This window comes from Acomys minous (assembly GCF_964271855.1).
Source record: "Acomys minous genome assembly, chromosome: 19".
NCBI lineage: Eukaryota > Metazoa > Chordata > Mammalia > Rodentia > Muridae > Acomys > Acomys minous.
Window position 1 is genome coordinate 32,001,647 of NC_140499.1, and position 14,039 is coordinate 32,015,685.

Genomic DNA, 14,039 nt, shown 5'->3' on the forward strand with positions numbered 1-14,039 from the left:
GGACAGGATGCCCCACTTATAGCTAGCCATCTCCAGGTTCCTCAGCATTTCCCATACTGTTGACAGCTTGCATTAGAATGCACCTTTGTAGTGGACTAGAAAAACTGCCACAAAACTCCCCATTCCTGCCTGCCTTTGAATCTCTATCCCAACACAGTGCTGGTGGCTCACTCCCCCGGCCCTCCACAGCAAGCTCAGTAAAGAGCTTTGACAGTTCCCTCTTGATTGGCATGTATTTCTGCAACCTCATTTTCTAATCTCCCAAAAGACTAGGCTGGCTTTCACCCTAACAACCATATCCACTGGGCACCCCCGCATTTTGTTTGGACTTGTGGTTTCTGATGTGCATGATGTCTTTTCTGTCTTCCGGGTCTCCTCCTGCTAGGAAACCCTAGCAGTCCCTGCTTGAGCCCTTTCTTTGCCATATATGTGCATCTCTTTTGATGATGGTGCCCAGTCTTTAAAGTTTTCACTCCCTCTGTTGGGTACCATTCCTAAATCGCCATGTCCAGCCTAAGCTTGCTCCTACTTTCTCCTCCCAGGTACTTCAATATATTCAGAAGCCACACCCCCATTATAGTTAGCATCAGCTGCCAACTTGTCACAAACTTAGGGTCACTTAGGAAAAGAGAACCTTAGTTAAGGAAGTGTCTTCATCAGATTGGCCAGTGGGCATGTCTTTGGGCATTTTTTTTTTTTACTGCTAATTGATATAGAAGAGCCCAGATTACTGTGGGCAGTGCCATTCTTAGGCAGATGGGTCCAGGCTATATAAAGAATGTCAGCTGAAGGTGAGCCTAGGAGTAAGCCAGTGAGCAGCATTCTTCCATGGTCTCTGCATCAGTTCCTGCCTAGCTTTGTTTGATAACAGATTAACCCATAAGCCAAATAAACTCTTCCCTCAACTAGCTTTAGGTCACGGTGTTTATCTCAGCAAAGAAAGCAACCAGAGACATCTCTGAATCCTATCATGTGTGCAGATGTGCACACACACACACACACACACACACACACACACACATGCACACAAAGGCACTGAAACTTCTTTTTAGTCATAGCACAATTGCCAAACAACCCAATATCCCTAACTGCTGGGCATCACTTTAGCCTCCTTTATAGTTCCCAAGAGCATCCTCCTTTCATTGGCCTTATCACTCCTGCTTCTTTTAGGATCTCTGTTAGAGTTTGGATTTGACTTGTCCCAGCAAACTCATATTTTGGACATCTGGTCCCCATCTGGTGGCACTGTTTGGGAGCCTATGGAAACCTGTCATAGGCGGAGTCCAGCTGCTGGAAGTAGGCCTTTAGGACTGGGCCTTTGAAAGTTTAGCCTGCCCTAGTTTTGGCACCTTTCTGTTTTCTGGTTCTCTGTGATGTGAGGCACCTCCATCATAAGCTTCTGCTGTTGTGAACTTGGCCATGCCTTCCTCACCAAGAGGAACTGTAATCACGATTACAAATATACCTTGCCTCCCTTGGATTTTTTTTTTTCTTTTTCCTGTCAGATAGTTTTGTTAGAGCAATGTGAATATGTGTGAGGTGTTGTTTTGTTCTGTTTTGGTTGTTGTTGTTGCTATGATAAAATACCATGACCCCAAGGTAACTCAGAGAAACAAGAAGTCTATATCTGGGCCAGAGACCACAACGGTGGGTGGGCGTGGCAGCAAGTGGCCAGAGAAGGATGCTGAGAAGTGGAGGGAAGCTATAAACCCTCAAAGCCCGCCCCAGGTGGTGAATTTCCTCCAGCAAGGATGCACTTCAGTAACCTCCACAAATGGCGATGCCAACCAGGGAGCAAGTGTGCAAATCTTCCAGTCTGCTGGGAGACATTTCCTTCAAACCACCACAGCTGCAACTTCCACAACCTTACTGTCCCCAGACTATCCAGTGTCTCTAACTGGATAGCTGCTTGTTATGCTTGTGCCAGCAGGAGGACCATGTCGAACCAAATTCATTGAGATCTATGAGCCCGAGAAGTGTATTGGAAGTCTTTGTTTATACTTGTGGCTTGGGGAGAAAAACAAAAAAACAAAAACAAAACTGGAAGAAAATGCATGTCTCTGTAAAAGAAGCAGGGTTTCAAAAGCTTGCCTTGAGTTCTCATCTGTTGCACTAAACGAGTCCCTGCTTACACTTCCACATTGGTCTTCTCCTTCCTGGGCCCCATGGATGTTCTCTGCCTCACAGATACAGGACACGCCAAGGCCCGATGCTCTCCAGAGATTGGAGTTGGGAGGAGGATGCACTCCCCAGCGAGACTCTTCTGTCAGTCATAGCAACAGGAAGAAAGAAAGTCAATACGAGGGCAACTGGCTGACTGCTCAAGTGGGCCTCACGTGCAAGGGAGATAGTGGCCTGGGGATTCCACATACAAACATTTTTAAGATGCCGATAGCCAGCAGGCAGCCTTTCACATCAGATATCTGTGAAGAGCACGGGCATGTGGAGGAAGGCTGGGAGACACAGATCTCCCCCTGCCCCAGAAAACCCCACAGCTTGTTTGGAAGGAACAAGAAGAAAGGAGGCTCATTTTCCTTCCCAGCGCCAGACCCTGCCCTCATGATTTACAGCGAGCCTTGTGAGGCTGGGCGCTCAAATCTAAAGTTACTGCAGCTGCCTCTGTGCAGGCGTGTGTGTGCGTGGTGAAGCAGGCCAGTAAACAGGGCGCTAGGGGCCAGCTCTGGCCAGCAGCTCCATCCCACAGAGATGCTGCATGACAGCAGCAGACTGGCAACACTGTGGGATGCTGGCCCATGTGGTTGGTCATCACAGCACATAGCACACATGTGCATACTTATATGGCTACACAACTATACATACACATCTATGCAAATATTTAGGAGCCAAGTAATTTTTAGGCTGTAGATGCCCTTTTTGGGGAGAGTGCAGGGGGATCCCAAATGAGAGGAAGTGGGCCCAGGAAGGGGACACAGACTGGTAGTAGAATTCCTGACTTGATTCTGAGTCTCTGGACCCTGTCTCATCTGCAAAGTTCCATCCTGTACACAAAGTCCTGCTGACAGATTGAAGACAAAGCCAGGAATCATTGCTTGAGCCCCAGGGCACCCACTGCCTAGCCTATTGTACTTTTTGGTTTGATATTGGGCGTTGGGGGTTTGGGGCTGGGGGTGGGCACAAATGCTATAGCATCTGACACTGAAGGTACTTAAAACCTATCAGTGGACAGATGCAGTCCTGCTGCTTGCTTGCTGAGGGCTGGAGCTTGTCCGGCTCTTTGCTACTCCTCTGAATATATATCTGGGCATTCAGAAACTGGGGATGCAAGTACATTGAGAAGGGAAGGCCTGCTCTGAGATGGCTGGGGTTGGCAGCATGCTGAGGCCACACCCATCTGTCAGCAACATTAGTGAGGAAAGGTATGCCACGGTGTGCTCGGTCCAGGAGAGCCCACACACATGCCTGACAAGAGGAAGACTTTGGATCCATGGGTAGACACTCACGTTGCTGTGAGGTCTCCATCTCAAGCGAGGGATCTTCAGGTTTCTGTTTCCAGTCTCGGATGTGCTAACTGGTACCTTTCTTCCATAAAGTGAGTAGGTGGAGACAGTAGAGGCGGTTACCAAGCACAGTCAGCTTGCTCAGGGAGACAGGCGCCGACTTAAAGGAGGTTATTAAAAGACCTGGGAACATCCACATGGTGAGAGAGGAAATTGAGAATGTCTGGGTTGGTTGGGGCTTTGATTTAGTTGTTGAAAATGAAAGGATGCGCCGTGTGATGAGCTCTTGCAGACAGGCTCGCTGCTTAATCAGAAGAATCTAGCAAATTAATAGGTAATTCTGATGGAAAAATGAAACCTCTCTTGGGTGGAACATTAATTATCACCCTGCTATCAAGGAAAGGTGACAATGTGGATTTGTCTAAGAAGGTAGGAGAGAGTGATTTTCAGGGTCAGTGGGCCTCCCCTCCCTCCCTCCCTCCCTCCCTCCCTCCCTCTCTTCCCTCTCTCTTTCTTCTTCCTCTTCTTCCTCCTCTCCTCTCTCTCTCTCTCTCTCTCTCTCTCTCTCTCTCTCTCTCTCTCTCTCTCTCTCTCTCTCTTTTTTCCCAGAGCAAAGAGAAACAACCTAATGAGAAAAATATTTTCCATAGGAGAAGAGAGCTACGAGCTTTGCAAGCAGGACAGCCCTGGCTGGGAAGAACTTACATGTGGCTGCTTCTTTTGTCTGCCTGGAAGGCTGCTCTTTGCCGTCCCTGGGAGAGCACTGTGTATTGAGAGGAGGCGGTGTCCTACTCTGAGTTACTCTGTTTTGAATAAAACCAAGTTTGCCTTGGGAAACTGCATTTTACAGGCAGATTTTTTTTTTCCACTCCATTTTGAAGGCAGAGAATGACCTCGGCCTCTGGGTGGACCCGGAAACTGCACCATCTGCCAGGCACCACCCATCCAGCACACACTGATAAAAGGCTCATTCATGGGACTGGCAAGGGAGCTGTAAATTTATTGGCAGTGAGTTGAGATTATAGAGGCATGCAGGTGTGTTAAGATTATAGAAGGAAAGCAAGCCCCGGGACATAACTGACATACCAGATTGAGAAAAGGGTGTACCTCTTTCACCTGGACTCCATGAAGAGAGATGGACACCAAACACTGTGAAGGCACGGGTGCACACTAACCTACCATGAGACACACGTGTGCCTCAAGGGCCACAGATTCACCTACTTGGATTAATTAGCTCCCCTCCTCCATGCCATCACCTTGCAGGCTGGAACAGCCTACTATGCTTGCCCAGCCACCTGTTTGTACCTGGTCCTGACCTGTTTCCTGCTCCAGACCCAGCCAGCATTTACTGGATTCTCCAGCCTCTCCTTCAAACAGATTACCTGCAGCTTTCACTAATCGGTCTGGTTCATCTATGCAGACTTGCCCTCAACTTCTGAACTTCTTGAACTCAGTTGCAGCTGCTTTAGCTTGCATCCATATCCATATCCATATCCATATCCATATCCATCCATCCATCCATCCATCCGTCCGTCCATCCATCTGTCCATATATCCATACCTCTCTCTCTGTCCTGTGTGTGTGGGGGGGGGCAAGTTAATATTAGTAATTAAGATGGGACTAAAAGAACCCATATTTGCCTTGGCTAGGCTGCCTAGTCATCTGGGTTTTATGACAGACTGCTGTCAATTAAACACACTAAGCTTTATGTATTTATTGTTATGCAGTAAGTTATCACATGGTGGGAGGATACAGGCATGTGTGGCTGTGTTTCTAGGATAGCATATTCAGGACACCTGGGCTGGCTTCCTTAAGAGGCAATCTTGCTCCACTTCCTCCTAGGCCAGCCCCGAGATGGGAGCTGTTTTGTTATTATGCAGCCATGTAACTGAGAGATAGGCAGCCGCTCCTGCCCTTTCTTAAAGTCATAGTGGTAGGTTGGTGAGGCCCAGCTCCTGGGCCATGTGTTGCCTCAAAGGGGCTAAGCTAGGGCTTGCATCTCACCCATGCCAGTGTCATTCGTGGATATGAATGGCTTCTTCCTACTTCGCTCTTCTTCTTTAGCCTCGGATTCAGGGACACTGCTAGGGCTTGGGCACAGCACTCACAGCTTCACTATGTGAAATCTAACCCTTATTAGAAGTACCAAAGGAGTAAAACTAAGTGGGGGCCTTTTAACGGCAGTTCAAATCACGTGCAGTCATTAGTGTAAAACGTCCATGATTGAATCCAGGTGACTTTATATGGAGAGAGTCTAAAAGCATGCACATGTGGCTCTCCCAGTCTCTGGCCATGTTGGTCGGCGCCCCCACCCCTACCCCGCTAGTCCTCTCTACACTGTACTCATGAGCGAGTTCCCAGGAGAAGTGCCTCCTAGACCTAGTACCTCTAGAACTCTGAATCAAAACAGCCTTACTTTCCTTATAGCTCAGAAGGTGGCATTTAGTTATGAGTAACCAGAAACAGCCCAATAGCAAAGTTCTTCTTCAGGAAAGCTGTTTGTGAATGCCTCACAACAAGTAAATGAATTTGGGAAGAAATTCCCAAGTGGTCCATCTGTGCTTTTACTATCCCTGGAATGGGTGCCATCTACGAACCTGGAAAGGCGGTAATGAACCCTATGTGGTTGCCCCAGGGACGAGCTTATAGTAGGAACTTAACTGGAGCTATGAGTATATGACTCACACCGGACGGGAATGTGGGGGGCTGGGCTGAACTTCTGCTGGGGGTGTTTGGTAAAAAAAAATAGGTCCTTCAAGGGAATCTGCGAAGTCCAGGAAGAGCGGACAGACAAGTGTGGCTTATTATGGGGTGCGCTGACAGAGCCACTTATGGGCCTCTTATTACTTAGTTCACTCTGTCAGAAGGGCACAATACTCTTGGATGAAGTGTGTGTATGGGACCGAGAGCTTTGTTAAATCTACAGTCACTCAGAGCATCCCTTGGGACTGGCTTTGAAGAATGCGGTCAATACTTTTCTTTCTTTCCTTTTAAACTACTCATAGGGCACACCGGAAGGTAAGGCCGTGGCGATTTTGGTCTCTTCTGCTTGAGCTTCATCAGCTCTATCTTCCCTCGATCTCTCCATTTCCTTTCTTCTGTCTAAGAGTACAACAGAGTGTGTGGACCACAGATCTAGTTACTTGTGACTGATGGCTGGACTGCAGGCAGCCTACACTGTCTACACATGCTGGGAGCCAGTCACAAGCTGGTAAGGATGTTGTGCCCCTGACAGGCTGGTATTTGGCCATCTGTGAGTGATAAATCAGGAGCTCCACATGATGACCAAGGAGTAGAAGATTTCTTGTTAGAAGGAAGGTCTTACGTATAGGAATACTATGGTTTCTTTTAGCCTCTGCACTTATAGTAGGTCTTGGTTAAGTTTGTTGAACTGATGAACATATTGTAGTATTAATGTAAGATAAGAAGTTAAAATCTTATGCTAATTCCAGATGGCAGAGAGAACTCTGGGATTCTTTCTACCTCAGAGCCCAGGAGCTAAGCCAAGAGCACCATGGGGTGTGTGTGTACCATCACAAGGGCAGATGGCAGACACACCTTTACAAGAATCAAAGTTGCTGTAAACATACGAGGAAGGCCTTGCTAGGTCTAGACCCAGGTCATCTGAATGCTCAACCAAGAATCCCAATACATCTTTGTCAGCTCAGGTATATTTTCTTGCTTTGCAGGTTTTCTTTTTGCAATGCAAAATAATAAAATAGGCAATGCTTTTCCCTAAGCCCAAATGAAGTGCCGCCTGTGGTTCTGGCACACACTCAAGAAACAGTTGAATGAATGATTTGAAATGCAAGCAAGCTGGCTTGGACATCTGTCACAGTGCTGATGGCCAGTGTGGATCTTGCTGTTCCAGCTGGCTGGGTGTGGCCCCGTGTCTTGTCTTAGTGCCTTAGTGTCTTTGAGGAGACTGGATGAGGCTACCTCTTATTTTGTTCAGGAGATGTGATGTGAAAAATTCCAAGTTTCTCATAGCCCTTTACCTCTGTTTTCATACCTGCCTGCTTTGTATATAACATGTCCCACCTTTCCAGCTCCCCAGTCCAAGTGGCCTGAGGACAGGTCAGGAAAGGATGTTCCTGCCCAGTTCCCATGTGTGGCAGCTCTATCATTTTCAACACCAGAGTAGAGATGTTTCCCCGAAAGTTTCAAATGGCATATTTATGGCAAGGTCACCAGTCTCATAAAACAAGATAATGATCCTCAGGAAGCAATCGCTTTGGTTATTGTTTTGAGGAAGTTGCCAGAAGACTAGGAAAGGTCAGTGACTTCTCTATGGAGAGCAAAAGGGATGGCAGAGAAGGTGACAGTTAATTTTTACAACAGCTTGGAGATATTCCAGCACCATCGTAAGAATGACACCAGGGGACCCATAGTCACTTTTGCTGGCTGGCTACCTTTTCAATCTCCTGGCATTGAAACCTCAGTAGGAAAGAACTTTCTCCCATCGTACTCTTCTGCAATTTTCTCTAAGGTCAAAATTGCACGTGGAATACCTAATGGGAAAGAGCAACAAAATGGCAGGTAGTTACAGGTTAGCAGCTAAAACAGAAGTCTCTCTGGAGAGCTTGTGCATGTAGGTTGAAGGATAAAATAAGACTGAAGAGTATTTAATTTCTCTGTGTTTGTCCAAGTCCCTGGCCCAGCCAGGAAGGTAATATATGAAAAGGGACATTTTTGGAATAGTTGTTTTTGAATTATGCTCCTGAAATATATACTGTGCTGTAGAGGACATGTGGGAAAGCTGCATTCTGACCGCATGACTAATTTTTAAAGCCTTGTATAGAGAACGCCCCACCCCCACCCCTGAACACAGCTGGGTTATTCCTGTCTGGACTGAATGTGTCAATTCTGAATTGAACCGAAATGAAATTTTACTCCATTGTGGCAATGTAAACCCAAGAGCTGGCCCAGCAGCAAAGGGCACCGTGAATAGTTTGTACACCAAGAGATATTACTTTATTAGTTTAAGAACGCGTTTTACATAAAAACAGGCAACATCAAAAGAGCTCATTGGGTAAATGAACATAATATATCACAGATGATTTCATTCCACATTCACCTACAATTTATGAGCTTAAACTGAAGGATTAGGGGGAGAACTGGATCTCATTCCACCTTTAATCATGGGTACAAATCGCTTGGAAGTTATTTCATTGGGATTCAGACCCTAACCTACGCCATCCGATCCATGCAGCAAGTGAAAAAGGCAGAATCTCCAAAGGAAATGTTGAATTTTTTTTTCTCCCCAAATCAAAACCTTTCTGGAAACTTGTTAAATGTGTCAAGTCCCCAGCCCACTTCTTTAGTATGCAGGAGAAAAATACTATTTAATTTCACACTCAACTAATCCTTTAACAATTTTCTTTAAGCCAGAATGAAAAGGGCTGATATTAATTTTCTAATAAAAATTTTTAAAAAGTTGTCAAGGATGTGACTCTAACCTTGGACCAGTTTCAATTTCTTTGTATTTTATTCTTGGAACACCACGAATTTAATGTCAAGGGCGAGCGAGGAGCTGCCCCAGACAATTAGTCTAGGTCTGTCCCTGACTACAGCTGATCGACTTGGAATGAACTGGCATTGTTAGGATAGTTAAGATCACTTTAAAGTCCTACTCTTAATACCAACAGTTCTGAAGGCTTAAGCACTAATTACTGTAAATTAATAAGTATGTCACAGTCAAAAATATACAATTTTACATTAAAGCAAAATTAAGGGTCTTAGGTTAATTGACAATAATAATAATAATAATAATAATAATAATAATAATAATGAGGAAATTTACAGGGACATTTGAGAGATTGCCTTTTCTTGACAGAAAAAAAAAAAAATGAATCCATAGCCCTCTTTTGTCTCCGTGGACAAACTGCATGATCACAACACCTGCCAGTTAGATGCTCAGTTACTGAAAAATGACCACAGAGGCCTCTGCGTTTGAGCCAGCAACAAAAACAAACAAACAAAAATGCCCCAGCAGAGGCATTCTGAGCCGCTACCTTGGATTTCCTGTTTCCCACCATTTTATGACCCTTAATGCTACTGGCTGGCTGGCTGCATATTTGAGATGATTAAAACACAAAGAGCAGCTCAGAGCACCCCCCTCCCCCCATCTGTATGTAATTACATACAAACTAAAGATTCCATCTGACATCCTGGGGTTCCAGTTCTCAACTGGTCCATGTGTAAGCACCAGAGAGCCCAACTGTAAAGGAGTTTTGCAGTCATCAGATGTTTCATATGTCCTCAAGTTTCCCTGATTTATTCGCCTTTAAACAGGAGAATAGGAAGTGTGCTATTTTACGCTGGCTTCGAATCTGAGTTCAGGAACGTGTTAATTGTGAGGGCTCTTTTAAGCACTATTCTCCCAACAGACTAGAGTGGCTCCATGAAATCTGATGACTGAACTTGGAAATCCAGATTTCCAAAGAAGCGTGTATTTCACCCTCCACACAGCATGCAAGCCAACGTGCTCCATTGGGTCAGAGAGCTTTTTCCAAATCTCCAACAGAAGTGGCAGGCAGCTCATGGAAAAAGTGGGCCTTTGAGCTCATGAAATTCAAGTTCTTACAAATATTTGGAAAAAGGAAAAGAGAAAACTAACATAGTAATTAAAAGAAGTTTCAAATAATAGAAAAAATTTTATAATATATGCTAGGTGATCCATTAGAAAAAGCATGCCCAAATGAATAGTTATGTTCAAATCATCTTGGCTCTGGTGCATCCCAAAACTCTGAACTCATGATGAAGGTATGTGCCAGAATTCTTAGTGTTGAGTTTTCTTCAGGAATTGAGAAGAGCGAATGTGACTCTTTTCAGTACAGGCCCTGAAGAGCAAACCTCAGCCTGAGGCACGTCTTTATGGTCAAATTAAAAACCTTCCAGAACAGGAGTTTATCATAGAAACGCTGACAGAGCCTTACCCAGAGGAAGGCTAGAGGCAAAGCAGTAATGTGAAGAAAACTCTCCCTCAGCACAACAGCACTTCAGCGTGGGGGATCGAGTTGTCCAGCCGATGCCTTTGGCCAGCAAACAACCCTGATTTAATGTGCTTGAGTCCTGGTGATTCGGTAGCTTTGTGACCTTCTGAGCCAGTTTTTCTTTCCTTCCCCGCCCCAAACTGAAATATGCCTCAAAGGGTAAAGGATTGCAATTTTAGCCTTCATTCACAGATACACTGTTCTCTTTCAACACTATCTGACAGGCCTGTTAACTAGCACTCATAAGAGGGCTGAGCAGATTGCAGGGAAGTCTCAGTGAACACAAGACATCAAGTGTTTTCCGTTGTTTATTCATATTTCCCCCTCTCCTTAGGTTAATACGCACCACGTGGGAGTTAGAGGCAGGCTACAGCCAGAGCGTTTCCAGGGACTGAAGAACCTAACCATTCCTTCTAATGGTTTGGAACAAGTCACATATTTATTGATCATGACAAATAAAGCAATTTCTGCTACAATGTTGGTGGGGGAATGAATTCATTAATATGAATGGGTCTCATCTGCAGAACTGATTTATAGGAAGCAAGTAATGAAGGATTGTTCAACTAGTCTACTCTCAAACGGACAGATCGCTTTAAATGCCACAGCACTGGTCCTGTTAGTAAAGGAAGGGCGAGTCCCATCACCAGACTACCACCATAAGAGTTATATTCAATACTCAAAAATACGGAAACACTCATGATGGTTAAGTGGATGATTAGAGAGATACACAGCCATAATGGCACGTAGTTGTTCTATGATACATGAAATAAAACATAAGATTGATTTGGTTATAGAAATTAAAAAAAAAAACACCACCACTTAGTTATTTCAAACTGAAAGTATTCTGAGAATGTTGGGGGGCCGGGGTAGGAATCAGTGTTGACTAAAACCAAAGCAATCTGAATGTACCAAGTCAGCAGCCTTGTGCTTGTCTATTCACTCTCTGAGCTACCTCTCTGACATCCAAGCTCTCGGTAGCTTAACGCTACAAAGATTACTGAATTACTGCATTCCATATGATTACGCAATATTTCTACTTGACAGATTACATTCCACTATTTATTCAGCATAGATCACTGAAATTCTATAGGGACGTTGCTGCGATCATCCTCCTGAATGGGCTCCGAATTCTTCTAAGCTGTCCTTCTGCAGCACCAGGAGAAAGTGTGCATGGAAAAATGCCAGATCCTTGTACTGTGGGCCCATAACTCCTGGATGCTGTGGCCATAGGTTAATGACCAGGAGGGATGCAGAAATTCAGAGAAAGGAAAGTGGTGATCTACAATTTCCCACAGGGCATTTTATAGTCACATGCATGGAGTTGAGGCTCAGCTATGTCATTATGTGCTGATCTTGGAATAGTGCTTTGCGTTTCTGCTTCAGAGAAAGTAGTGATTTTTGACCAGTTTGAGGCCCATCACCAAATGGACTCTATCTTCAAATAGACACCCTTGCTGGTGGTTGGTGCTCTGTCTCTACTCTCAACACCAAATTCAAATAATATACTGATTTATACCATTTTCTGATTTTATGTGCTGCCATTTCTAGATTCTCTAAAAGAGAAAAGAAAATGACCTAAGTAAAAGTTATATTTAAACATGGAAGAGCAGGAAATGTGGGGTCCTGTCATTTAAAAGTCTGTGTGTGTAGAACATAAGTTTATGACTATGTATAGACACAGCAGGAGTTCAAAAATAAAGACCTGATTATAGAAACCTTGTTCATAACTTTAAAACTCCATTCAAAATAAGAATGAGAAAATAAGGAACTTGTAGCCATTTCTAGAGCCCGTCACCAAACCAGAAAAGCAACACATCCCTCCTGAATGGCTAGAGACCATGCCATAGCAAAGAAAATCATGAGTTGGAGCATCAGTTTCAGCCTCCAAGGTATCTCCTAGGAGACTTGCAGGTCCCTAGAGTTACTTACGGAATTGGTATATTTCTATAAAACCCATTTTTAGAACCTTTTGGGTTGTGTTTTCACTGTACTCTCCCTTCTGCCACTTTTCAAAGCACTTGCCTCTTGCTCCCTGGTGCCCCAGATCTTTCATATTCTGTGTTGACTTCACACTGGTGGCTACATTCCTGTGTAAAAGCAGCTGAGGAAAACAAAAACAAAAACAAAGACAAAGCCACAGGACCTTGCTTTCCCTTGCTGGTTGGATTCCCAGCCCCATAGAGCACCTGGTAATTTATTGCTCTTTTCACCAGTTATTTCTAGCTCTCTTCTGATCCGGACCAGACAGATCCCAACTCACCAAGCACAAGCCAAGGCTAGGTGGTTTCCCCAAGGGTCTGCCTGGCACTAGCAGCAGCTAATGGGGAAGCAGCATTTCAGGGGCGTCGTCAGTACATCTTTTGTACGGAGATGGGGAGCGACACTGTCAATCACTTGGCTCAGGCTGCCACAAAGCTAATTCCTTCCAATGAACGCAGAGCCCTCACTGCAGCTAACCAGAAAAGGATGTAGGAAAAGGACCCCTCTTCTTCATAAAACGGTTAGGAAAGAGGGGTGCATCTGCTGACACTATAACACCTGGCATGCTCTAAGCCCACAGAGAAGGACTGGCAGTATTTCATACTCCATGCTCTTCTGGTGTGGACTTTTTAGGGTCTTAATGATGCCCCTTGGTTTGCAATAAAATCAAGAAATATGTGTGAATATACTCAAGGGTCTGAAAAATTCCCCAGCAAGGGTTCTCAAGACAATTCTATGCACTCAGAGGGCTAACGCGTGCTATGTTACATACTGCAGATCCTCGCTTGACTGATGAAAACATTCATTGCTTCTATGTTTAAAAAAAAAATCTCAAATTAGCCTTAACTCTTTAAGGATCCCTATTAGCAGCAAATTACCATCGCCACAAACACCACATGCCTTTTCATTCAGTAAAGGGAACTTGCTACAAAGGTACCCAAAACATACTTTCTGTTCTGCCATTCAAGCAGCATTGAGAGCTAGAGAGATCAGATGAACCTGTTTTACAGAAGTTTGGGGGAGGGGGGATCTCAGAGTCTTAAGGGGTTAAGCTAGGAGTAAAAGGGTCTTATTAAAAGGGAGAATTGGGGGAGCGAACAGTCTCAGAGGAGCTGGGGGAGTAGTCTTCTGATTCCGAGTTGAGTTCTGGTGGAGCTGGCTGCGCCTTGTACCGGCTGCTCACATCCTGGTGGCGTCTTCGTCGGAAAACCTGCCTCTCCTTATCAAGAGCGGTGGTCTAGCAGGGGCATAAAATGAGAAAGAGGACAATTAGGCCAGGGAACAGTAGGCCAAGTTAACCTGCCCATCATGGCTCGCTTATGTCAACAGCCATCACTCCTGCTCATGAAGCCAGCAGGCACAGGCAACATCACGGGTTGCAACCCATCCAGTGCTACCAGGTTCATATCTATCAGCCAGTGGCTTTCAGAATCACCCCCACATTAAACCTGAGCCTCAGTCCTTTGTGTGTGACAGGTAAGAAAGGCCCTTTGGTCATGTTGGCCAATGTGCAGCTATGGGCACAGGAATAATAAAGCTGAAGGGTGATAAAGTTGTCAGAGGTAGAAGCATCGTCACAAGCTCTCCCAGCGGTGTTAGCAATTTT

General features: G+C 45.0%; 1 protein-coding gene and 1 long non-coding RNA gene across 9 annotated transcripts in view; both read right to left on the reverse strand.

Moving 5' to 3' along the window:
• Nucleotides 1–1,999: 1,999 nt before the first annotated feature.
• On the reverse strand, nt 2,000–4,280 carry LOC311590045. Its single transcript, XR_014776739.1, has 3 exons — nt 4,164–4,280; nt 3,462–3,641; nt 2,000–2,263 (listed from the first exon to the last, which is right to left on the reverse strand). It is a non-coding gene; the product is annotated as an uncharacterized lncRNA (long non-coding RNA).
• A 4,126-nt stretch (nt 4,281–8,406) lies between these two features.
• DCLK1 (doublecortin like kinase 1) overlaps nt 8,407–14,039 on the reverse strand; it is a 286,204-nt gene continuing 280,571 nt past the window's right edge. For all 8 annotated transcript variants that reach the window (XM_084768719.1, XM_084768720.1, XM_084768721.1 and 5 more), the window contains one exon: nt 8,407–13,670. In XM_084768719.1, the coding sequence (XP_084624845.1) occupies nt 13,506–13,670 (165 nt within the window). In that variant the 3' untranslated portion in view covers nt 8,407–13,505. The remainder of the gene's footprint in view (nt 13,671–14,039) is intronic.